Source organism: Drosophila sechellia, chromosome 2L (assembly GCF_004382195.2).
Source record: "Drosophila sechellia strain sech25 chromosome 2L, ASM438219v1, whole genome shotgun sequence".
Classification (NCBI taxonomy): domain Eukaryota; kingdom Metazoa; phylum Arthropoda; class Insecta; order Diptera; family Drosophilidae; genus Drosophila; species Drosophila sechellia.
This window is the reverse complement of record NC_045949.1, coordinates 9,127,700-9,153,071: the sequence shown is the minus strand read 5'-3', so window position 1 is coordinate 9,153,071 and position 25,372 is coordinate 9,127,700. Positions and strand designations below refer to the sequence as shown.

The 25,372-nt window shown below is 41.6% G+C and overlaps 6 protein-coding genes across 9 annotated transcripts; all 6 read right to left on the bottom strand.

Moving 5' to 3' along the window:
- Positions 1–1,034: 1,034 nt before the first annotated feature.
- On the bottom strand, positions 1,035–1,618 carry LOC6611801. The gene has a single exon (XM_002036287.2). The coding sequence runs from the start codon at positions 1,501–1,503 to the stop codon at positions 1,102–1,104; it is 402 nt and encodes a 133-aa protein (XP_002036323.1). The 5' UTR covers positions 1,504–1,618; the 3' UTR covers positions 1,035–1,101.
- A 477-nt stretch (positions 1,619–2,095) lies between these two features.
- Positions 2,096–2,496, bottom strand: LOC116803529 (papilin). Its single transcript, XM_032727218.1, has 2 exons — positions 2,421–2,496; positions 2,096–2,356 (listed from the first exon to the last, which is right to left on the bottom strand). Exons 1-2 carry the CDS (start codon positions 2,491–2,493, stop codon positions 2,190–2,192), a joined length of 240 nt encoding a protein of 79 aa, XP_032583109.1. The 5' UTR covers positions 2,494–2,496; the 3' UTR covers positions 2,096–2,189.
- A 5,095-nt stretch (positions 2,497–7,591) lies between these two features.
- Positions 7,592–9,285, bottom strand: LOC6611800. Its single transcript, XM_032727770.1, has one exon. The coding sequence runs from the start codon at positions 9,102–9,104 to the stop codon at positions 7,755–7,757; it is 1,350 nt and encodes a 449-aa protein (XP_032583661.1). The 5' UTR covers positions 9,105–9,285; the 3' UTR covers positions 7,592–7,754.
- A 921-nt stretch (positions 9,286–10,206) lies between these two features.
- LOC6611799 (excitatory amino acid transporter 1) lies at positions 10,207–18,473 on the bottom strand. 2 transcript variants are annotated; one of them, XM_002036285.2, is made up of 11 exons: positions 18,219–18,473; positions 13,861–14,193; positions 13,630–13,725; positions 13,396–13,563; positions 13,290–13,332; positions 12,575–12,617; positions 12,328–12,511; positions 12,135–12,265; positions 11,643–12,072; positions 11,491–11,587; positions 10,207–11,431 (listed from the first exon to the last, which is right to left on the bottom strand). In XM_002036285.2, the coding sequence occupies exons 2-11, from the start codon at positions 14,043–14,045 to the stop codon at positions 11,369–11,371; spliced, it is 1,440 nt and encodes a 479-aa protein (XP_002036321.1). In that variant the 5' UTR covers positions 14,046–14,193; positions 18,219–18,473; the 3' UTR covers positions 10,207–11,368. The 2 variants fall into 2 exon arrangements, with proteins under 2 accessions (XP_002036321.1, XP_032575843.1); XM_032719952.1 differs by lacking the exon at positions 18,219–18,473 and adding an exon at positions 14,274–14,382.
- Positions 18,474–20,019: 1,546 nt separating this feature from the next.
- LOC6611798 (cyclin-dependent kinases regulatory subunit) lies at positions 20,020–21,179 on the bottom strand. Its single transcript, XM_002036284.2, has 2 exons — positions 20,851–21,179; positions 20,020–20,780 (listed from the first exon to the last, which is right to left on the bottom strand). Exons 1-2 carry the CDS (start codon positions 20,904–20,906, stop codon positions 20,612–20,614), a joined length of 225 nt encoding a protein of 74 aa, XP_002036320.1. The 5' UTR covers positions 20,907–21,179; the 3' UTR covers positions 20,020–20,611.
- Positions 21,180–21,873: 694 nt separating this feature from the next.
- Positions 21,874–24,682, bottom strand: LOC6611797. Of its 3 annotated transcripts, XM_002036283.2 has the most exons (7): positions 24,364–24,673; positions 23,970–24,302; positions 23,575–23,916; positions 23,239–23,521; positions 22,938–23,176; positions 22,153–22,851; positions 21,874–22,022 (listed from the first exon to the last, which is right to left on the bottom strand). In XM_002036283.2, the coding sequence occupies exons 2-7, from the start codon at positions 24,119–24,121 to the stop codon at positions 21,920–21,922; spliced, it is 1,818 nt and encodes a 605-aa protein (XP_002036319.1). In that variant the 5' UTR covers positions 24,122–24,302; positions 24,364–24,673; the 3' UTR covers positions 21,874–21,919. The 3 variants fall into 3 exon arrangements, with proteins under 3 accessions (XP_002036319.1, XP_032583559.1, XP_032583560.1); XM_032727668.1 differs by lacking the exon at positions 24,364–24,673 and having other exon boundaries at positions 21,875–22,022; positions 23,575–23,849; positions 23,970–24,051; XM_032727669.1 differs by lacking the exons at positions 21,874–22,022; positions 22,153–22,851; positions 22,938–23,176; positions 23,239–23,521 and having other exon boundaries at positions 23,738–23,849; positions 24,364–24,682.
- Between the last annotated feature and the right edge of the window lie 690 nt (positions 24,683–25,372).

Below are 25,372 nucleotides of genomic sequence, written 5' to 3'. Positions count from 1 at the left end.
GGCAACGAGGACTTCTTCTTTGCAGGATGTCCAGCAACGCGAAATATATTCTCGAAAGAGTCGGAGTTCAAAAGCAAGTGTCTGACCTGAGTTCGAAAAGTAAATAGTAACATTTAATGCCCCCTCAGGGCGACTGTCTATTGTGTTACACAAAATAAAAGTTTCTAGCTGCCGTAAAGTTTTTGCCGTTTCCCGCTTCAGCCGGGAATATGATTTGTCTGCAAAGTTGAAATAGATTTTTCAACAATTTTCGGTAAGCCCGGCGCTATGCAAATGAACTGCCGTCGAGTTTTGATTTATGCTGATGAAAATTGAGTTGCCGAACAAAATATTATTTTGTTTTTTCGACCAATGCAACGGGGTCGGTGATAATATATAGGCTTGAAATCTGACACTCAGGAAATGCATTGTGTATTGTATGCTCATGGCCTGCACACATGGCGTATGCTTAATCAGCCATCAGGATGGGAGGGCTGTGCCACCCTGTTGTATCAACTAGAGCTACCACGCCCCGTTCCGCCCCCGCAATTCAATCAGAACGTGGCTGGTATCCTTCGATACCGTTGTGGCCGGCACCACTTAATATGCAGGTCCTGACACAAATTAAAACCCGGCAATACACAGCAACTAGTACAGTAGCTGGAAAACTCGGCGTTATTGTGTGTTTGCTTGCTGTCGGTTATTAGATTTTCCGACAACAGACAAACTTCACTTGTCGCTGCATCACATGTTAGCAGTAGCCGTCGTGCTGTCGCCTTGTTTCCTTTTTCCGCTTTCCCGCTTTTTCCCATCCGTTTCCCGTTTTCGACAGCATTGTCTGCGAGCGTGTGTGCAGGGGAATTAAATTCATTAGCAATTTGCACGCCAACAAGCGGGTGAAAAGTGCATCCCAACTGACGCAAAACAACAGATTCGCATCCGTGAACCCATTGACAGAACAGACTGACACGAGGAGCGTTTTCGAACGGCAACCTTTTGCAGCACTTTCACTTTGTACACTGAAATATAACCAAATATAACGTAAAACCCACAAATGCAATGCTTCAAACTGTATTTAAACTGACAAAAATGGTAACAGCAATCGCATGCATTTTGAGCAACCTATCGCTTGAAGCTTAGGCTCTCAGCTGGGGAACAAAAGGCTTTAATGTGATCGCAGTCCCGTCTACCCAGTGCCATATCCGAGTGATAGTCGATCGGATAGACGATGGGCTGTCGATCAATACGCCACAAAGTCGGCTCTGACAGGACCTCAACGTCGGTATCCAACTTTACGTCGCACCTGCCCGCATACGAGGCGAACCTCTTCGGCTTGCGGACTCGATTATAGGGGTCTTTGAAATAATCCCTGTAGTCCTGGCACTCCAAGTAGAACCTATCAACTCCCCGCACTGCGGAGTAGTCCAATACTTTCAGTCCAGGCTTATCGCAATTGAAGATGGAAAGGCGGTGTATCCGGCTACTCTTGGACACATTCCACATGTCCACCTCTGGAATAAGCATCTTTATCACAGAATGTTCAGCAATTGGGTATTTTTTAAAAAATTAAATATATTGAATTTTATGTGATAGGTGTTTATCGAACTGGATTGTGTAGTAAAGTGACTTATAAAATAAAAAAATCATAGATCAAGGCTTGCTGGACTCTTAAAAAAGAAAATGAATTCATGGAAGAAAACGAAACATAATAAATTCTAGTCACTGAGCTAGCGTTCTTAGTAAACCCATAAGGGAACTGCACTAAAGGCAATCTAAGGAAACAATTTGTTTTCTGCTAACCGGATTGACTTTATTACAATAAGGATGAAAAGAGTGAGGGGTGATGTTGAGTGTACACGAGCATGGCAGCAAACTAAACAGAAAGCCATTGATCCATTAACTGGACGCCTTCGTGCCACAGAAACAGAAACTCAATCAATCAGTGCTCGGTTGCCCAGACTTTGTTTGTCCACACATAGGCAAAGTTGGAAAAGTACAACCACGGGTAACCAGGGAAATGGGCAATCGGGTCAGAGGAAAACGTCGCCTACCATCAATTAGCTGGGCTGTGTTTACTCAATTGTCTGCCGTAAACAACAGACGCATACGAGGCTTGTCTGAATTAATTAATACTCTTATTACGCATACGACTCGTGGTACAGACATAATTACATACAATCAATTGCCTTTCCTTCACCAACGAACAGGTATCAACAGGTATTTTCGCACTCGCTTTTTGAATCGAATATGTTCCTCGTATCTGGGCATCCAAAGAAATCTATTTCCACACATTTTCGGTGAATCTTGTCAAAGGTCCATTTGTCCTCGGGAGGTTTTCGGCAAGCCCCACCATTACTTCTCGGATCATTACACTTGGCTATAAAAGATGTTTTAAAGGATTTAAGTAATTCAAAATAAATTTATCTATATATTTTTTGTACCAGGATTATAGCCAACGACATTTTGACATTGTAAGGCACAAAAGATAACAACTGACAGTGACAGAAGCTTCATGTTATCTGTTTTGTGGCCTCAGTTCAGATTTCCTATGTTTTTAAAAATTCACGCTTTATATTACCGGAAAATTCGAATTTCATGCACTAACATCTTTGAAAATCCAAAGACGTTTAAGGTCGTATTTTTGTTATTATTTTAAATCAGAATTGTCACAACAAATAATTCGATTGACTTGGATTATTAACCTTCTTAATCAATTCTTGGGTAATTTATTAATCCAATTATCGCATCGACTGACACTTGATAGATGGTCCATGGGGAAAGTTCGAAGGAAATGTGAGAATACATTCACAATAAGCCATTAAGTCATTGATTGATTTAACCCTAGATCCGCGACAGACACTTTTGGCCAGGCACCCACTTCAAAGGTCCTCTTAATGGGAAAGCAGGTTCTAGATCACAGGCCCCAGCTTGTTCCCCAACTCATTCCGTAAACTACGTCGATGGCAGCTTTATATGTTCAAACATAAATAATGCATGAATGTGGCAGAAAACTGATTCAAGTGGACTGGGAGCGGAGGCACTGGCGTACACAACTTTGTGCAAACTCCGACGAACAACAGGCGGTGGCAAATTGCCCAACAAATCAATCAAATACATCTGACAGATCCTGGAGGAGTCGGGGAAAAGTTAGGATGCTCCACAGGACATGTAAATGAAAGCAGGATGAAAACGAAAGGCTCTGGGCTGCCATTAAAGTGGCATGTTGAATGGTCCGGCCAACGCCGATGACCGGACATGATGGCCAATGATGCGGTTCGATTATTTAGGATTTGATCAAAGTTTTAAGTTGCTAAGTTGAAGAGAGAGACGTTCGGATTAAATATTTATCCTCAACCCTGAACCTAAAATCATTCTTTGAGCCCTTGATATGAAAAGGTCTGAAGAACACTTAATTATATCCTAAATTTCCTTAAAGTTCCACTTAAATGTCAAGTGTACGCCATGTGTGCCATAAATTCATAAATTCTGGGTATTTTAATTTAATATTTATTATCAAACACAATAATGTTCTCATTATTTTCTACCTACTTTGCATTCGCCGCGGGCGTCAACATTAGCATTGAAACAAATTATTCCAGCTCAAGTGAATTCAACTTCCAATCGACTTCATTATGCCACCTGCTTCTTCAGAGTGGAGGCCATAGATTCTGCCACCTGCTCATCTGGTTCTGGATCCACCTCTGCAGTCTCAACTTTAATTGCCAGGACTGCTCCTACATTTTTCCACCATTTCCCCCTCGTATTTACTTTGCCTTTTGCAATTTCCCTCCTTAAACATTTAGCCTGGCCCTCTGCGTCTTGGCGCTTGTTTATTTTTCTGTGAGACTGCGCATATTTTGCCTCCAAATTAATTGTTGACATTTGCATCAAAAAATAAGAAACAGAAACATTTGTTTCTGCGGGCCTTTAGACGGGTTAAGAAATTCTTTTAATTCCCTTATTTGAGTAAGGTAGTCTTTGGTACTCGGTTTCCTTGGAGGTAATCGAAATCTCGGTCTAGACATTGAAAATTTGAATCTGCAATTGGAAAATTATGAATAAAGATTTTATTAAAAGTTTTAAGTACTTTCTTATCATTTGCCTACCAAGGGTATGACCACAGTCGTTCTCACAGAAGACCTTATTATTATTAATTGGGTGAAGTCTGCAAGAAATGTTATTTAATTTGTTTGTATCCAGTTGGTTAAGTGAGCATTTGAGCAACTTGATTGGGTTGTGGAAATGGTGCGACCCAGAATTAATTGCGCTCGATTGAGGAACTAATTTAGCTCACTTTGTACAAACTTTTGTTTTCGCTTTAATATAGAGAGAAACGGAAATGAGAATAATATATAATAATAAATGTTAAAAGGACATTCTCACACAAATGAGATTGATATAATCATCATATAAAGTTCTATAAATCTGAGATAAGGAGAATCGAACTTATAAAATCGATGCCGCAATATTCTCTGCCGCAATAGTTTCAAGTTAAATCAAGTTTGACACCCGACTGTCTAGGAACGTCATGGTGATGTATAAATATATTATAATCTTATTTCAAATCACATGTGCTACATGCAAGTGCATACCTGCCCTTGAGTGACCGGTAAAATCGCCGCAAATATCGATACGTAAACATTTTATATGGGAACTTTTTCAGAACTCTGGAAAAACTGCTAGCGTAAAAAATGAATCTGCATAGAACGACTTCCTTTCCGGACATGAACCAAAAAACCTGTCGCCTCTGAGCCAAAATAGCTCCCTGCCCACCTCATTATTCACCAAATGCATTACACAAATTGTTCGTTTATGGCAGGGCAAAGGGAGAAACTCAACCGAAAACCGCACATAAAAACTATTTCGTCGACCTCCAGGTTCCCGGCGCAGGCAAACAGTTTGTCTCCGTAGCCCGTTTCCTGGCCAAAGGTGGAACATCTGTCAGCGGCATTCGGGCGCGTCGTTCAGCTCAGACATGTGGGCGACAAACGGACATTTTGGCAACATTCTGTGGCACAACTGCAGGCTGAAAAGGAGCAGGGCGATGTGTTAATTGCAACTGGCTGGATACCTATTAGTTACACTTCATACGTGGGACAAAAGGGTTGTATGCGAATTCATTCATATGTTACAATGCAGATCGGTTCTGAATACTGTACAGATGTATCTTCTTTTCGCCGAATCATTACTATAACTATTAGTTTTATAAGCAACTTCAACAATATTTCATTACCACTGTAGCACTTTAGAAAGTGATATACCCTCGCCGCCCATGAACAGTTGGTACCAAAAAATCGCATCGAAAACTAGCTGACAAACATGTTCCACTCATGCGGATAGACAGGAGCAGGAACACGGACAGGGACATGTCCCACTCCCATAAACGGATTGACATTTCAATCTCTGGTGGAATAGGGTTCCATTGGGTGAGACTTGTGCATTCTCTACCTCTTGAGCATCGCTTTATCGTCTTATTTCGTGCATATTTCACAAATTGCATCCGTTTGTCGCATTTGGCAGCCATATTGCATAGCTAAACAACTTCCGCCCGACTGATTGTGAGTCAATTACAAAATTGCATTTTCCCCCAAGGGGTTACCAAAACCCCCAGTCCTTTAATACCACACCACACCATCACCCAGCTGCACATCCACTCGAAACATCCTCCCGGCAGTCGCGCTTTTAGTTTTGCTTGCTCGGAGTTTCGTTCATTAGGCCAAAGATGCTGGTAACTTTTTCTGGTTAAGTGGCTTACAAAATGGCTGCAAATATGTAGCAGCTTGTATTTTTCTCAGCGAAAGTTTGGCATTTGCATATGTACATAAGATACTTGGCCAGTTTAAAATGAAAAAGAGAAGGGCGCTTGGAATATATATTTCGGAAATATTTAAATTTGTTTGTTGTAGCCTAGAAATTGTATCTACAATTCATAAAATGTTAAATAGTAGAAACACTTTTTGGTTACATACTATGTTATGTTTGCTAATGAGTAAAACCATATTATACCTTGTTTTAGGCTGACATATTCCTCTGAATGGCGTTCAAATTCAAAGTTGAGCCTTGGAATATGGCACAGGATTCACCCAACGAACCTATTCTTATGAAAACCATTAGCAGCTTCCACTTGGAGTGACCCAAACTAGCTCGGTCAAAATTGCTTGACCCTCTGGACGCAGCGAAGATTTGCGGCCAAGGCACGTAGGGCGAATAAATTTTGTATGACATTGCCGGGCATTCCGAATCCCCGACTTATCGGATGGAGAACAGGGAATGAGGTGGCTGCCATCAAAGTAGCGCAAATTTGTAACGGTAATTTAGCCCGGGCGTCCACCGGATTTCAGTTTTGGAGCTGGAGCTGTAGCTGTAACTGGAGATGAGACTGCTAAGTAGCCGGGACCATATTTCACGCAAGGACTGCAAAACAGACATGGCCACGCCCTGTTGGTAAGCACATCCCCTTAGGGGAATCGCCCACAACCGGCCGCCCCATCCATTAGATGGCAAATTGAATTAAATGTAAAAATCTTTTGCACGCAATTGAGAAATGGAAAAGTGCAAAATAAATTTATAGACATAAATATGAAAAGAGGAAGCGGCGAAATACTTTTCAGGACTTTTTACGACTTCCATAGAAATTAAAATGCCATTTAATGCTGCCAGAATATAAATTAAATGACCGCATTTCGTTGGCGTTTTATGTTCATTGCCAGGGGTTCGGACTTAAACTCGACGGAGCGATTTGCCGGTAAATTGAATTGGCATAAAGACAAACTGAGAGTCCTGCCCAAAACCAACGACTGTGTACCAGCCAGGCAATTGAGTCTTGTCTCCCGTTTTATAGCTGCAGATTTATCCTCGATGCAAATCTGCAATTCGACCGGAGTCAAAAACCGTGCGATCTGTTCTATAGTTCAGATTGGGAACCCACTTTGTTGCCAATTGTTTATGCCGTTTAAATTTGTTATGCACATTTGATGTCTCTTTGTGCTTTTATGGCCAAACTTTTATTTATGTCTTTCCCTTGCTTGAGTTTTCGTTCGCGCCAATTGCATTTGATTAGATTTTGTTTGGTTTGTTGGGTGATCAAATTGGTTTCGCCGTTGGATTGGGGATATATGAGTAAATTGATTTCCTTTGTTAAAGACATCTTAGTTTATGAGTAAATATGATAAAATCAGCTAACAGTGAAATAATGAACTTGATATAGTCTTGTAGGCAATTATTTCATTTACTAAACTTTTGAAATGCCAACACACAAATTTGATATAAACAGCAATCTATGTTAAAGTCGCTTTTTCTTTCTAAATCTGGCAAACATATTCCTTTTTAATAAGTTTAATCTTAAAGGACTTCCTTCTCCGGGTGCCTTGAATATAATTACAGTTTCATTTCCGTACCACCTAGAAGTGAGAATTTGGCAAGCAAACATGACACAAATGGAAACACGTGCCGCAAAGGGCCACGTTCTCCAATGAGGGCCATTTTGCTTGCAAATTGCAGACAACATCTTTGAATGTAGTATTATGTAATAAATGACGTCATTGAAAATAAAGTACGAAAATAAGCCAGTTGTAAATAATTCATTCAACTTTAAATGAAAAGATTTTTGCACTGTCGTGTATTAAGAATATAGTTCGTATCTCAACATAAGAAAACAAAGGCAGATGATTATGATGAATACAACAAAAGGATGCACATCGTTTTCTCAACTGAGATAAGCATAAATTCCTGAATACTGATGGACATATACGTATGAAATTGCCCACTTTCTGTCACTACCGCATCATTTTGAAGCCCATGTAGACACCGAAGGCCATGCAGCAGCAGAAGAAGTTGCAGCGCAGCTTTTCCGGGTCGAGTTTTCCTTGACGATCGCAGCAGAGCAGGTGAAAGATGTGCCGGCAGAAGCCCACCCAGGATCGGGATCCTCGCGCTATTTGAGTGTCTTCCAGCACCTCCTCCTCGCTATCATCGCGGAGCTCCACCATGCCCATCAACTCGAGCATACCGTCATCCGTACGCGAAGGTGCCTCGCTCAGGTAGTTGATGGTCTTCAACTCACGCTCCTGCAGCAGATCCTGTTCGGTGGTCCGCTCCGTCTCCGGAATTCGCTCATCTCCCGCCTTCGCCCTCCACTGCCACCACCAGCTGAAGCGGGGCTTCGAATCCACAGATGGTGCAGTCCGTGCCATTGGCACTTGGCTTTCGAACTCGTGATAAACACTCGATAGGCTAAGGAAACTCTTGTAGTCTCGTAGTTCATGTTGGGATTCCGCACCATTGATCTGTCTCTGAAGTTCCCGAAAGCTGAAGGGATACGGATAGGAGTCTTGGCGACTAAGGTCCTTCCTCTCAACTTCCTGGTCTTCATCCTCTGAAGCACCAGACAGCGTATCCGGTTCACGGTCAGAGGTGGAAGGATTTCCGGCACTATCTTCATCGGAATATTCTTGATAATCTTCTTCACATTCATCAGGGTGAAATTTATGCGTGTTCGTGCCATCGAACACTGGCCCATCCTGGAAGCTCATGGGCGCGTTCTCCGCTTCTCCTCCCTGAAAACGCTTGATGGAGTTGGTAATCAATGACCTGATATCCCTGGCAGCCCCCAGGAAAAAGGGCATCTTGAACCCCAGGAAACTATTACCAGAATTTGCAGTATTTTCGTTGTTCATCCTGTTCTGCTGGCTCCAAGTAACGTACTGACGCGGCTCGAGCACCGGGTCCGTACGCTCCCGACGATTTTGGATATTCCAGCTGGGCGGAGGTGGGCTTCTCAAATTGGTTCGCGGAGATGGCCAGTAAGTTTGCGGTGGCATGGGTTGGTAATAGTTCTGGGGCAGTACGTCCACTAAGCCGTAGTTTTGCTGCGGAGGCGGAACTTGCTGTATGTTAGCGGAACTTTTCATGTTGCACTCCAGGACAAACTGCTGATGAGCTCGATACTTGGCCCGCACAGTGATCATTGCTATATGGAGCTTGCGCTCTGCCATGCGTCTATTTTGTAAATTGATGGGACCCAGAATGAGCCCGTGGTTTTTGCACATGGTGCTCAGTTGGGCATCTGTAAGGCGCTGGATATCCTGATAGATGGGACGATCTCTAGTGGCATCATTGATTAGCATGGCTGAAGATTGTCCTTAGAGTTCCGTGCTTAGCTGCTGCTGCTGTAGCGCAGAGTTTGGGCAATGGGCATTCACCAGGAATTTTGGGAGTATCTAACTTCAGTCAAATATTTAAGCCGTTTTCAAAAATTTTGGTTTATCTAATAATAAATGCTGTCAAGTATGCTAGGTCCAACTTGCCTGTTGGGTTTTTCTAAGACAATGCTAAAACACAATAATTCAAAACTTTTTACGCTGCGCAAACAAAGAAGCTAGTGAAGTGAAGCTGAATGAAGAAAAAGTTGAGAAATCATCGAAATATACTTTTGCTTCGTTGGCTCTTTGTTTTATTTTATTATATTTGTTTGTTTTGACAACCTGCCTGCATATCCTTGCTACCCCAGTGGCAAGGATTCTGTCCCCCTTTGATGGCCCCCAATTTTATATTTGGGGAGCATTGTTTTCTGTTATGGTCCTTTTATTTTCTTTAGGGGCAGTTACTTTTTGGAAAAGGGTTCGCAAACAGAAGTACATGCAGATGGGACACTAAATACTTAGATCAAAAGGATGGTAACTTTAAAGGCAAAACAGAAGTCAAAAGTTGCCTAACCAAATTGTTTTTCGATAATGTTAAATTTTTAACACCATTTAATTTAAACTGTACTGTGTAAAATAGCATGTAATGTTGCAAAGCAAACATAATTTCGGGATAGCATTTCAAACAAAACGGACATAAATTTAGAAACTTAATAATACTACTATTAAATAATCAAATAAAAGAGTAGAACTTACATTTTTTTTGTTCATAATTATTAATATTTTTGAAGTATAATTTTTATTCCAGTTTCGATGAGTTTATTAAATGCGCCATCTGTGCAAAATCCAATGCAAGCTACTAAAAGCTTTAATTCAAAGGTTTGTAAACTTGCCAAAGCTCTAAGTAATTTTTGAACCATTGAAACAACTCATTAATTTCATTTAAAATTTTTATGATAAATAAAATCAGCCATATCGTTAACATTGTGTATAAGATATGAAACCTGCCCATCAAACAGATCAAATTGAATTGAAACTGCACCCATTTTTGAGGCTCCAAATACCGTAAGTTAAAATGCTTGAAAAGTTCGTTTAATATTCATAAAGATTTATTAGTAAACATATATTTAGACTACGCACAACTACAAACATTTTGGTAATTCGTAACCTAAAAAATTCTCCTTTTTGGCTGAAAGCATGGCAAACATTCAAGTATATAATTAGTTTTATTGATTTTGTATTTACTCATTATTTGGTTGATTTCTGCAAAGATGTGACCTAATTTATGTTAGTTTTAATAATATTTTATAAATAATTCGTTACTTGTATAAATTGACTGTATGTGTGATTGCAGCACTCTATTATTGTCATCCAAGAATTCGGTTTCCACGCTTTAAATATAAATATTTCCATAAAGTTTTATGTATGTATACTTAAGCTATTAAGTATTTACAAAGCTCAACTATGAACACGAACTTGTAACGGCATTTGAAATTGTGGTTCGATTTGAATTGGATTTGGTTTTGGTTTTCACCTATTAGTGTGTTAATTTATCTGTGTTCTATTGTTAAATATTTGTCTTTTTTAATTATTTTGTTTCGCTTTGCTATGTCAAAAAGTTATAGAATATGGTTTAACAAATACTAGATACGAATCTCAACAATTTGCGACCTAATCAAATGCAATTGCTTAAAGTTGGGATTGCTTGCTTGGAATTTAACTAATTTTACTCTTCAATTGTAATACTAATCATAGGGAGATTGTAATGCAAATTTGAACTCAATTTAATATAATTATATTTAAAAATTATGTACACCTTGAAAGTATCCCTAATTTAGGCGATAAATGTTATGTTTTCATCTTAAATCATATTGCTGCTGTTCTCGCTGTTTTTCGATATTTTCATTTTGGAAAAAACAAACTATTTAACGAATGTGTCACTTAAATTCGTTTCTGGCTTAGTACTTGTACTCTGGCAGATATCTGTCCTCTGCCGGAGGAGCTGCTTCAAATTGATCAATCTGAAAATTAGATACGACTTGGTCACCCAAAATAACTCGCAAACAAATGTGATGACTCCTTTCCAGCGCTGATACAATACGATCCTTCAACGATCCTTAAAACTCCTCGTCGTCGTCGTCGTAGTCACTATCGTCGCTATCGTTGCTGGGCAGGATGTGGAAACAGGCCCACAGCCGGGACATGTCCACTCATCGTTTGCGGTTATAGGCGCCAAGCGAAGACTGCCTTCATTCCTTCATCTCGTGGCCATTGGGGCCCAGCTCGAGGAGCTCATGGGGCTCGGCATTCAGCTGAAGACAAAAATGAATAAGAGTGATGCAGATTTTAGAAAGACATACTCCAAACTCACCCTATCCACGCTGGCCAGATCATTCTTCGACAGATGGTTAACCAAAATAGTGCCAAGAGCATCGCACATCACATTAATGGTCGTGCGGAAGCGATCCCTGAAATTACAGTGTGTTATTATAAAATCCTTTGATTCAAAATCTTCCGACTTACAGTAGCCAATCGACGGCTATGATGAGGGACACATCCTTCGGCTCCAAGCCCACTGTGTCCAGCACCATGACCATGGTGACGAGTCCGGCCTGCGGGATTCCAGCAGCTCCAATCGATGCCGCCGTGGCTGTTATACTGACAGCCACAATGGTGCCGAAGGAATAGCTCATCTCACGGTATTGGGCGATGAACAGAGCAGCCACAGCCTCATAGAGAGCCGTTCCGTCCATGTTAATAGTGGCACCCACGGGAATGACAAAGCGAGTGACCCGCGGATCGATGCCCATGTTGTCCAAACACTTGATGGTCAGCGGCATGGTGGCCGAGCTGGAACCTGTTCCAAATGCAGTGGCCAGGACCTGACTAAGCTTGGCAATATAGCGGTACGGGAGACGTCGGGTGCCCAAGAAGAAGATCACCGCAATCGTACCTGAAATTAGAATATATTAAAATTTTTAATTTCAATCATTGTTTATGGTGTTCATAACTTACCAAAACCGTGAAGGAATAGTCCTATCATGACCGTTATGAAATACCATCCTAATGACTGAATCGTCGCAGCTATCGATTCCATTTCAATGATCTTGGCGGCTATCAGGAAGGCAACACCCAGCGGTGAAATCCTAAAGAAATCAATAATTGTTTTCTTAAATTCTTGGTGATATGGAAATTGATCTCGAGTTACCAAATAACCCATGAGGTGATGGTCATCATTGCCTCACTCAGTGTGGTGAAGAAGTCCTGCAGCAGTTGTCCCTTCTCCCGCATTCTTCCAATGGTGGTACCTAAGATGACACTGAACATCACGAGACCCAGGACATTAGAACCCTCGCGCTGAGCCGACTTGAACTCCCAGTTTTCCATGGGCTCTATGTAGAAGAATATAGGAATAAGTTTCACGATGAGTTTATGATGTGTATCTAGGAACTTACGTGCTGGGCTAATGCTAGTGTTCTCATAGATCTCAGTGCGGTGCTAAAATGGAGCAGGTGTAAATATATTATATATACATTTATATGGATTTTTAACCATATCAAAACCAGTAGTTTGAGAAAAATTATATACATAACTTTGAAAAATCGTCGCATCATTCATCATCCGTTGCGATTTGGCAGACTTTTTCGTTATCTGTTTTATAAAATGGTAGAATCTGAACAAGCGAAATTGTGGCTTGTCTGTTATTTTCCTTCATTGAGTCAACAATAATCTAATTGGGCGCATGAATATTCATTCGGTTGCCTACACCTACACCAACATCCACTCTCATATGCATATAATTATGGAGGTACAATGTCCACATATCTGCCGCAGGCCGAGCTAAGTACTTTGATTCAATTTGCGTCTGGGGCCTCCTAAACCGTGTTGATAGGACCGCTTCCCTCTCGCTCGCTCCCGATTCGCAGTCGCACATGCGATAATTGAAATTTAAGCACTGACACTCACTCACACCGGCTAGCACTTGTCCCCCCCCCCCTACTTGAAGCTGGATTGTAATTGAAATTGTGGTATCCCTATCATGTCAGTTTTGATTATGTGTCGCTCTTTGTTTCAATCAAAATCTCGCCAAACCGCAAAGAATTGAATAATTGCTACCGTTGCTTTCGCCGTTCAACAGTATGAACGATTCGCCTTGGATCAGAGTCTTACCTGGAACATGGTCGACTGAATGATGTTGTCCGTGAACATGTTTCTATTGGGGTATAAAGAAAATGAGTCAGAAGGCGGGTTCAGATACCGGCAGATTCCCACATACCGCACCAGATCCATTAGCGTGTCTGGGGTGAGCACCTTGGATGCCTTATCAATGCTCTCCGTCTGGGTCTCCACGATCTTGGCTCCCTGGCCGGGACGCAGTGTGGTCACCAGACATATTCCCAGAATCACGGCCGATATGGTGGTCACAAAGTAGTACGTAATGGCTCTGGAGGGATATACATTCATTTATATCTGGGCTTTCTAACTTCATATGGTTTTCTTATCAACTCACCTGGTAGCAATCTTGCTCGACATGCTCAGATCGAGTCCACCAATGGCACTGGTGATTGATGAGACCAAAAGCGGCACAATCAAACATTTAAGCATTCTAAAAATATATGTTTTTTATTTTAGTGATCTATATCAATAATTAGGCGAAGGCATCTTTTTGATTTATAGTTCCTATACTAATTCATTAATCTGATATATCTAAGATAAATTTAGCTGACTTCTTCTTACTCACCGCAAGAAAATCTCGCCGGGGAAGGATATGTACATGATCTCTCTCTTCGACCATTCGCCCGTGCTATTTTTGATGATGAAGCCGATGAGTCCACCCACGAACACACCGATAACGGTGGCCATGGTGAGGACATTCTCCTGCATGAAAGCCTTGAACTTGCCGCCATCCTGTTTGGGTCGCGTCATGGTGACGATCCTTGGATTGGTTCAGGGCCTCGACAACCCTGGGTCCTGCTGGAAACCCCTTGTTACGTACTCCTAAGCACAATTGGCAGTCAATGCGTCGTCTAAGCCTATCTGCTCCCTCTAATATAAAGTGGAATAAAGGGATTTCCTGTAAAAAATAAAGTATTTTCATAGTTATTGTTATATTAGAATCTAATTGTTTCGTAAGAGTAGCTTAGTTACACCGACCTATATGCAATTTCAAGTTTTCTATAAATGATCAAGCCGTAAAACTAGTTCCAGATGTTTTCAAGGGGTTAAACAGAAGTGCTTCCTCCTCACCGGGCGACCAGCGATCGACGACTGAGCTTTCGCACAAAGCAGATATTTACAACCCCAAAACGAGTCAATTCGGGCAGCTGGGCTTTTGTGATTTATGCACACATCTAACCCCTAACCCCTAACCCCTTACCACTGACCCTCATTCCACGGTATCCGAGGGGTGTTACTTTTGACACGAAGCCGGACGGATGTTGTTCAGTGTTCGCTTGGATTTGTTACGGAATATTTTTCAGAACGCTTTTCGAGCGGAAAGGGCGGAAGCGAGAGCTTGATGCTGGTAATTCTAACAAATAAAACGAACACAATGCAAAGAAGTTTACGCTAAATATTAGCACTCATTTAGCATTGACACTCTGGCCAATTATGCACAAATGTGCGAAAACAGCAAACAGTTTCCCAGAAGAATGCAGCTCAATTAATCGATGCACTGCGACTGGGAAACGTGTCAAACTAATAAATTTACATAAACGATCGAATAATGAAAACAAATTTAATGCCTTAACTGGGTGCAAGGGCAACAAGCGAGGCGACGACGGTGATCAGCGATCCAGATAGATCCGATGGAGTCCGATTGCGTCTTCAAATTGACACCGTTTGCATCATGGCCATGACAATATCCTCTCAATTGGGATACGCCACTGGCAATTTGGGATTAATCATAGAATCTTGGCCATTCGAAATTGCTTAGCCAATTGTATGGCAATTGACGAGCAGACAGCGAGAGATTGAGATGGCAGCCAACACTTTGGAATAGCAATCCTAAACTGGAGAGGTGACTAACAAGTGACTGCGATCTCTTAGTTACATCTAATGCAATAAAAGTCAACGGTTCGCATCTGACGACATGAAAATTTACACAAATAGCTAAATACATGTATATGTCTAGTGTGCACTCGCTCTTGCAAAATATTTATATTAAATAAATTAGTAGATTTTAATACATTTTTAGATTTTTAATATATTTGTACTTAAAAAGTAAATACTGTGTAAAGTGTAGCTTGACCGAATGAACTGCACCACCAGGGAGATCAGTGATCACAATTGTCTGGGTGCTCCACACCCTTTGGGAGGCCGACGCGATGATAATGCCATTATGTGTCCGATGTTCTCGGTTCCGTCGGCGTTCGGTATCTGTGGTTCGCCTAATTGATGTAACTACAGAACAGTCCAGAAACTGAAACCGATTCTGAGTGGATGATTGGCATGTGCCCAGGTCGTTTGTTGGATGGCATCGGGAAACAGGTGGCGGAGTGGGGTGGGCTTTTCACTGATATGGAAACCATTTGGCGGCCTGAACTGTGTTTAGTGGCTGCAGTAAGCTGTGTCGAAGCATTCGAGAGCACGAGGTGTTTATCGGAATAGTTTAATTTGCTAAACGTTTAAGTTGGACACTTCGAGTGAGAAGGTGGCTGTACAGATAAGAATTAAATTTATTAAATTTAGCGGAACTTGAGTGGAATGCACTTGTCATGCAGTTGCACTCGTGCCCAACTAAATTTATTTACTAAGCCGTGTTTCAGTTGTATTAAATTGTCGTTGTATACATTAATGCATGCACTATTTATTCATATTTTTTCTATTTTGAACTTGACCGTGAATGAGTCTGTCTACATACAGACGTGGGCAGACATTGTGTTCTATGTAAATATGTGTAATTTGTTAAAATGGTGTGATAGTTGCATTGAATTTCAATTGCAGCGGAAGTTTCATTGATCACTCAAGTTCATTGATGAAAGGATGGGTTTCACACTGAACGGAAGTTAGACCGTCGATGCAGAAGTCATCATAATTAATGGGAATTTAAAACCCAATTTAGCATTTACAACAGAGCGATCGTGGGTGAACTTGAACTTGTCTTCATTAGCGAAATTATAAAACACCCAGCTCCAGTTGATTGGACCTATCTATGATCGTTCGCGAAAACTATTTTTCATAAAGACTCAAGTAAATCATTTTGTTTTCTGTTTCAGAAATATTTTGCCTGGTATATATGAGAATCATTTCTTTGTCATATATGATTGGCAGACAGTTTACATGATCACAAATGCCGTACACATTTATTATTGTTGATAGTCAAACACAAATGTATACCCAGGGATGCATACTAATTAACGCGCTAGACTATGACTTATATAACATATGTAGAAGTACTTTTACTACTTTGCTAATTAATGCAATGCAAACTGAATTCAGAGCCCATGTGCGAGGGGCAGCAAATTCATTGTCAATGCAAATTGATTTGCATTTCGCGGGGGTTCGATCGGACAAAGGGGGTTTATGAGGGGCAGATGCCTGACCCACCCACTTGTCTTTGATTTGAGGAAATTTTCTAATAAATTGCCTGAGGAAAACCAGTTAAAGCTGATCTGAGCCCAACTAAAAATCAGTAGTATGTTTGTGCTATAAAAGCAATTATCACCGTTTATTGGATATATATATGTTAGACAACGCTATGAGTTTATTTACTGTTTCATGGAAAAGTGTAATTACCAAATTTGACCACTAAAAATCTCGATATATATATATATTCGTAAATGCTAGAAATTAAAGTAAATATGACGGAAAGTTTTGATATTTAAAGGGTGTTTTTAATAAAGGAAAACTAGATGTCAGTTTATTGAAAACTACCTTCAGTTGGTTTTATATGATTAGGAATCCAATCGAAAACATATATTAAATGCTTTTTACCTACATACGTATAAAACACTGCATGACGCTATAATCTCGACTCATCCGACAGCCCTTGTCGCTGTAATCTATAGACTGAATGTCTGACTATCTCAAAACAGCTTATCAAGATCACTATGGTTCCGCAAAATGAAGAATAAAAAGTGCAAAAGCACGCGGGTAAAATTCTAGATAATCATTAATCGTAAATTGGAGTTTTGGCATATTAATGATGCCCGATTTATGATCGTTTTTTTATTTAGGTGAGAAAATTTATGCAAATGCGAGAGGGAAGATTTAAAAATTCGCAAACATTTTACATATAATAATATAATTACACCTTCTTAATACGATGTCTTTTCCTCATTTTCTCATTATTATGGCGAGAGAGCAGATAAACTATTTTGGTGCATCGCACTTTGTGTGCTAAAAATAAAAAGAATTAAAACCAAAGCGAAACATATGCACATAAACCGTGGTAACAGTTTGACACGCCTCTGTCTATGCAAAAGTGGGTGGGCGTTCTACCAAGGTTATTCGGGAGGTTGTTCAGCGTCTTATCAGCCATAGAAATCGGAAATTATTCACGCTCTCCCTTGGAGAAGAGTAAATCGATTAGATGACAAGTAAATAAATACTGGATGGGAAGCACACTGCGTCTCATCCTCTTGCAAGTTCAGAAAGCCTATAAGCAATAATTTACGGATCGAAATTGCCCACTAGGATATGTTCCTTATGATTTTCACACGGTTATCGTCTATACAGAAAATTGTACTAAGATTTTAGCTGTGCCATCTAACAAGTGATTTCTCAAATATGTTACGGCTTCGTAAGTAAATGTACTAAGGCGTCATTAAAAAATAAATAACATGAATAAATAAAATTTAAAATATTTTTTGGCACACATTTACTACGCCATCGCAAGGTTTTATAAATTTAATTGTTTACAGGGTAGCAAAACAGCGACTAAATACGCATTACCCGGCAACAAAAAGCGTTTCCTCTCACAAGAGACACTCACTTGGAAGCAAATATAAATATTGAAAACACTAACGTAAATTCCCTTGAGTTATTTGAAGGATTTCACAATATAGTATTCAAGGCAGAGGATTCCTTTATGTCAAGTTTATAATCGGATATAGTCTGATAGCTTGACTATCTGCCAGCAATCACCGTAGAACTTACAAGCAAAGTTATTCACATGTGCCGCAGGCTGGGAACAACTCCCGACGTATTAAAGAACCCTTCAGGCACGAGCCCTAATCGAAACGGGGGAGGATCGGAGGAGCGCGTGGTCCCGAGCACGCGGCTAAATGGCAACTGACTTCTGATCAGGCAGTGATCCCACACACCGATTCCGAATCCGATTTCTGACGATGTGGTCTGGTCGGCTCTGCTAGCAGCGGCAGTAGAACCTGACTCGTCGGTTTGTAAAACAGTACTAGAAACTAAATCGAAATCAAATTCGAAATATAGCAAGCTACCGCGCAAATTGCACGCTGGCAGCGACGGCGACGTCGGCATCCGAGTTGCGGGTGTGTGTGCTGCTGCTGCCGAGGGTTGACTTTCATTCATCAAAAGCCGCTGCTTCTGCCGACTGCGCTGCCTTTGGCCCATCGCATTTCACGTAACGCATACGCAGCGTTGGCCGCGTAATTTGTCGCGCCTTGTTTCGCTCTGCCGGGCTGGGAGGAGTGCAATGAAAGGAACTCATTATGGTAGTTCCAGTTACTGGGCTTCAACTTTCGATTATTTCCTTTCCATTAGTGGCTGCATTGTGCGGACACTGCACTGATCATCCTCGCATTGTGGGCAATGGCAATCAGGCGGATTTTCCGGCTGCTTCAAGGTCTTCCTCTGCTCTAGATGAAAGAAAGCGAGATTCTTTTTAGATCTGGTTTATTATTATGTCATAACTTGCTCGCTCTATAAGTGGGTCAAGTTTGTGCATTACCCAATCCAGCAATGATTACACCTCATAATTTCAAAAAGATCGTGACAAACAACCCCAAAAAAGCGGGAACAATGGGCATAGCCATGGACTACTTGAACCTGATTGGGTACACTGGGAATACAATGGTCAGAATCTAAGGGAACCAGCAAGAAAGTGGGACCGAGCCCTAGGCTGACCTAAAGAATGTTAGTCGAGCGTTTCCGGTTTCATATTCGTACCACAATAAATATCATTGGCAGAAATAAAGCAATAAAAATCAGCAGCAGCATCATCACAGCTGCAGCTGCCTTTGATCTGCTTCAATTCGATTTGCCTTGGGGGCCAGTTCCAGTTCCATGCTGGTGGGAAATGAGTGTGGTATGCTCAAACTGCGGAAGAGCAGGCCGGAGGATGGGATGCTGCTAAGTGGCGGGCCACAGTTGACAGCGATTGCCGTAGTCCCTAAACGTGGCAGCCGGGCATTTGGACTCCCCAGCCCACTGGATCTGCCCCTTCGGATGGGTCAGCGCTGGCTCATGTGGAGAGGTGAGGTGCTGCCATGGGCACAGTACACACATTCGGACCGGAACTGTCGATCTTCATTTTTGACACTGGAAATTTCACAAGTCACACACCAGCGAAGATTGTTGAGGTTGGAAATTGCACGCCAATCGGGTTGCTATGTTGCGGTATATAAATAACTGAATAATTAGATTCTGGTCGGTGTTGATGGACCAAAGTTAATTCAGAAAATGCCTCGTAATGAGGATGAGCCTTTGGTGGGGGGCCTAAGAAGCGGTCGAGTTAGAACAAGCTCTAGCCAATCCGAATTTATAAATATATGTCTAGATAGCTGGGAAGATACAGTAAACAAAACATTGTTCTAATAATTAGGCGATTGCGTATATTGCTTACTTACACGATTTGAAACGAAGCTCACGATCGAAATATACTATCCGAATACTTCTCACTCACAATTACATATATGCTGGCTTGCTTTTCTCTATATCCATTTGTAGCCCAAAACTTGATAAGAGAAACATACAGATTTAATCGATTAGGGAAAACTTCAAGCAATCAACGCTTCAAGCCTATCCATACATTAAACATATTTATTTTAAGTTTATTATATTATGTGTAAGCATATGTATTATTGATTAAGAATTTCAAGATCACAAATCAGATTTCATTTAAGCTTATAAGAAGTGAGCAAAATTCTTCTTTTCGCTTCCGTTTCGAAATGGCAACATGGTAAAATTGGTGGGAGCTTGAGGAATAATTAGGAAACGCTGCCTCAGAAATATCTCCCAGCACTAAGGTGTACGAAAATGGCAAACTTATCATTAGCTCTAGGTGCTATATAAATAGAAGGGGATAATGCGGGGCAAACATGTTAAAAAGAGAGTATTACGAAGCACAAACAATAAGTAGTTTCTAGGGGATCCCTGAGTACCTATGATAATGATGATGATGATGTTGTTGATGTTTGTGCAACAGTTGGTTGTTTGGCAGCAACCACCACCACCGCCAATACAGAATATCGGCAGCAGCTGCCGGATATATAGGTATGTGCTACAGGCTATGTGGTTTCGAAGTATGTGTATCTGATGCAGTTGTTGTTGCTACTGCTGCTACCGCCGGTTATCTAATCCGTTTTGGGTCGCCGAAACAGGAGGATGTGGGGCTCCGGCTTATGGATCATGTAGTGGATCCATCCGCGCGACTGCTGCACGCCAATTGATCGCCACTCGGCCTCCGTCATCAGATGGGTCTTGGGCACCATTTTGACCAGCTCCTTTGGCAAAACCACATGTCTGCGGGATGAGGGTATTTTACAGTTGCTTCTCTGCATCCAACTGGTCGCGGGATCAGTGCGGCACTCACCTGTACTCGAACTGCTCATCGTAGTACTTGTCGGAGTAGTATATGTCCTTGCTCATCGTGTCCGCGCCTGGAAATTCCAGGAATTTCGATGCAATGGAAAGGCGAAGTGCGCGCTGCGGAACTTGGCGTCTCTTTTTTGGACCGTCGAAGGCGGCTCCTGCGGATTCGATGTCGCAACTGTCCCCGTGGTGCTGAATCAATAGGAAAACACTGCAATTGCTTTTTAGGTACCAATTTCTCGGTTTTTATCACAATTCAGGTTGATTTATGTACTGGAATTTACGTTTGGTTTGGAAATTTTTTAAATCAAGTGACGCGCTAGATAAAAGTGTGGCCGTATTAATAGAATTGAAAAATACCATTTTTTTCTTGAAATACAATTTCATCGCTCCCGCTAAATAAGGGTTATGCACTCGCTATAAATGGTGTGTGACAAGGATAGAGAGTGACCGCTTGGTCAAATCGAAAAATACCAAGCGCGGGAAGTTCAAATTTTAAAGTTATCAAACATGTGTACTAGTACCAAATGAAAATTCAATAAAAAAGGTTAAAATATATTTTATTTGCATTTATATTTATTTATAGTATTTTTTTTTATTATATTGGATGCTAATGCTAAAGCTATTATTGTTTTAATAAAATATTTACTGTCAAAAAAATCCGTTTATATATACAACAGCTTGCCCAGTGCAACCTCGACTTACCATACCTAAAAATTGCGAATATTAAGATACTTAATGGGCGAACATTTGACCACTTGAAAGCTTTCCTAACTAAAAGCAAGCGTTGAGATATAAATACTCGCGTAAAATTGTCTGACCATTGCTATTAAACTCCCCAAACGGCCACGCCCACTGTCTGCGTGAAAAGTCCTAAAAGGCCGTATGCAGACACATAAATTCGGCAGCATTTTCGGCGTCGGCTTTCAACTCGTGCGAAATCTTACATAAATTTCCGGCGCGGACAACCCACAACGAAGTGGAATTCATCGCGGGACCAGGAAAACCAAGGATACGAATTGCAGGAGGGTAGATGAAGGTAGAATGCATTTATTTAACGGAGGGAACACCTAATGGTTGCGTTCGTAGTACTGCGCCGGAATAAAGACCCAGTTCTTGGCCAAGTCGTTGATGGCCTCCTGCATCAGTCGGGACAGCAGATCCATGATGTGACTGGAAGTAAGGAATCAATTAATATTTCCAATAAATTATTTGAATTATGATTTAAGGCTATTTTAAAATCAAAAAACAGTAGATATTAAGTAACGCCCTAATAGACTCCGTTTTCCACACGAAAACTTACTTTCGATCAATTTCCGATGCTGCCTCCAGGGGAGTCGTCTTATCCGGGGACACCACTTGCTCGTAGGTCTTGACCACCTTCTGACGCTTGCGCTCGCCATTGATTCGCATGAACTTGGACTTGCTGAGGTACTTCCAGAAGAGCTTCTCGAAAATGGTGATCCGCTGGTCAATGGCCATGCTGAGCTCGATGATCTCGTTCGGATTGAGTTTGTTCTTGGCCACCAGTCGGGAGATCAGCTCCTTGCGCTCGGCCTCTTTGCGCTGCTCCTCGGTGTTCGGTGCAGGTGTCGATGGCCCGTCACCCGAGCCGTTGCCTCTCCTGGCTTCCCCAGGACCAACTTGACTACAGGGTTCTGGTCCAGCCGTGGGGTCGATTCTATCGCCCGGTTCCAGCTCCTCAGAGTCCAGAGCGGGCTTAATAGTGGTGCGGATGTTCAGGTGCAGATAGACGTGCTCCACGTAGCTGTCCTCTTTCCATTTGGGATCGTCGATTGACTCCACCTCCTCCAGCTCCTGCTTCGCTATGATGGTGGCGCGATCAAGGATGCGGTGCACCTCCAGCACGATGGGAATGCGGCGGAAGTGGACCAGTCGGTCAAACACCGTCACTCTGATCTCGCACAGCTTCGAGTGATGGCCCTTGAGCCGGAAAATAGGCGGGTTGAACACCACCGCAAAAAAATCGTTGATTATGTAGCTGCAACGGGTAAGTAAATGAAATGGGGGCTTTGATTTAAGTACTTTTTCTAGATCAAATGGGTGCCACATCTATATTAAGCTTACCTCTGCCATCGGAACTCCATGCATTGCTGTCCGTAGTTATGGACATTGACGAGCTGCGTCCGATCTTCACGCAGGCAAACTTCGAAGTTAACTCTATTGGGATAGATGACGTGCAGGAAGTCGACGCATTCCCGCTCCTTCAAGGGCATGTCCGTCTGCTCCTTCTCGTCAGTCAGCACGCCTCGTGCTTTAATTTTGTAGCGAGCCTTGGTATTTTCATAAGTTAAGACAATTTCCGCCTGAGTGATATATAAATTATAGCTTATTTAGGAAAATGTCTGGTAACATATATATGCGTAACCTCATTTTCGTAGTCCAGTGGTCGATAGTCCACCAGGAGGGGCCACACACTCTGTCGAGGCACGGTGAGATTCATATTGAGCAGCTTGAGTCCACGATCCCTTGAAGCAAACGAGAATGACAAGTGTGACATCGTGATATTTTGGACCCACAACGGCTGCGTTATATGGTAAAAGCTTTTTATGTTTACCGGCAGCAGCTCTTTAGTGAGTAGACACTTTTCGGGGTCAAAGGACGAGATCTCCAGATGAAAATGCCATAGAAACTTGCGATTGTCTTCGGTGCTGAATAATGAAATCATATCACATACCACTTTCTTCCAACTGTATTCACTTACTGAACTTCGTAGGTTAGAAGGTGTTCGCCGTACAAAAAGAAATAGGCCGTTACGGTGAGGGCCACCACCTCATCTGGCTTGATAGACAGGATCTCCTGGCTGATGTGGAGCAGTCTGCGGTGTGGGCAGTGGAAGAGCTGGCGGAACTGATTGAATCCGACTTGGGTCTGCAGCGGCTGGCATTGACAGTTTTGGATTCGCTTTAGAGTCAACTTGGCATTCGCGGCCGATAGATTACGGATCCAGAAGACCATTTTCAGGGGATGACTGTGGATCTGGCGAATAGGGATCTTGAATGTATGCTCATGCTCTATGCGGTTCGATCGCAGCTTCTGATTTAAGCTGCGCATAGGTTATATGGTTATAGCCTCGACGCAACTTAGTATCCTTCTCACCTGGTTATTTCAAAGCTCTCCCAGTAGAAGATCTTCAGGATGGGCGGTCGAATGACAGTCAGATTGTCCACCATCAGCTTCTGGTAGATGGCCGGAGGTTTAAACGTCCCACATGGCTTTCGAACTGGAACCGAAGGGGAAACTTCTTCCATCTTCAACTATAAAATATATACTCTTCAGCAGACCGATAGTTAAATATTTTAAAGTAAACTGTTCACAAAATTATTTTTGACCTGACATAAAAATCTCCACAAAACATTCTCACTTCTTTAAATTATAAACATCCCGCGACTATACACTCGTATATCAATAACAGTGGTCCAACTATTTTATCTGAAAGATTCTTATTTAGGTATTATATCTGTGGTATTTCTCATACATTATTTATCCATACCGTTGTTAGTTGGGGGTGCCTCTGCTTGGCCAAAAAGCAAAAACTATAGCCATGAAATGCAAAGCGAGAACGCGAGTGGGCGCCCATGCTCACTGTACACCTGTGCGTATGTGTGTTCCTCGATAATCCTGGTACAATTCGTTTTTGTTTGTGAATTGACAAAGTGCCAAAGGCCAAGTGGGCGGTCGGCAGGTGAGTTCAGGTGAGTGTCCTTGCACGTGTGTGCGACTGCAGTTGAGCTTCATCGAGAAAACATCGTTTACAGTTAGTGCGCTGACAGTAGCAAAGGTGAAAGACCAACAGCAATTATTGTACAGTGGAGCCTCTGAAAATGAGTCGTGAAGAGGTACGAAACTATTGAATAGGACTTACTTGAAGCTTACGCCATTGCCTAAAAATTAAATATATGTAAACTGAGCAGCACATAAATTATCATATTATTAATACCTTTGCTTTAAATATTTAATAGTCTTTTTGTTTATTTTTGATTAATGATTATTGATTTTTGAACACATGTATGGTAATTTAGATGTAGATTAATCCGAACGTATAATTTAACCGAAATGCAATTTAATTTCACCACAAATCGCATGCATATTCACATGAGATAAGCAGTTTTTTTTTCTGTTGTCCATTCTCTGACAAGCCAATTGGTATTTGCATATTTTAAAAATTTGCACTATTAAGCTGTTTCCATTTTTTGTTCTTCTGAAACCATTTCAATTGCGGTTGATTGTGATTCGCACTTAATGTCCTCTGTCCTGACAGCAGCTACAACCTGTGTGCATCAATCACAACCTTTGACAGTGTCGCTGCCACGCTTATCAGTCATGTCCTTGTCCTTCACCCCCTCTCCATCGCCATCATCAGCAATCTGGCGTAACAATGGTGGAAAATGGTCTATGACCAGAATACAGAACTGCAGGAATCCAAGAATGAAAAGGCAGCTGCAATTGTCGCCGCCTTTCTATCTTGTCCCTCATTGCCGAGTCCTTTTGCCAGAGGGAAA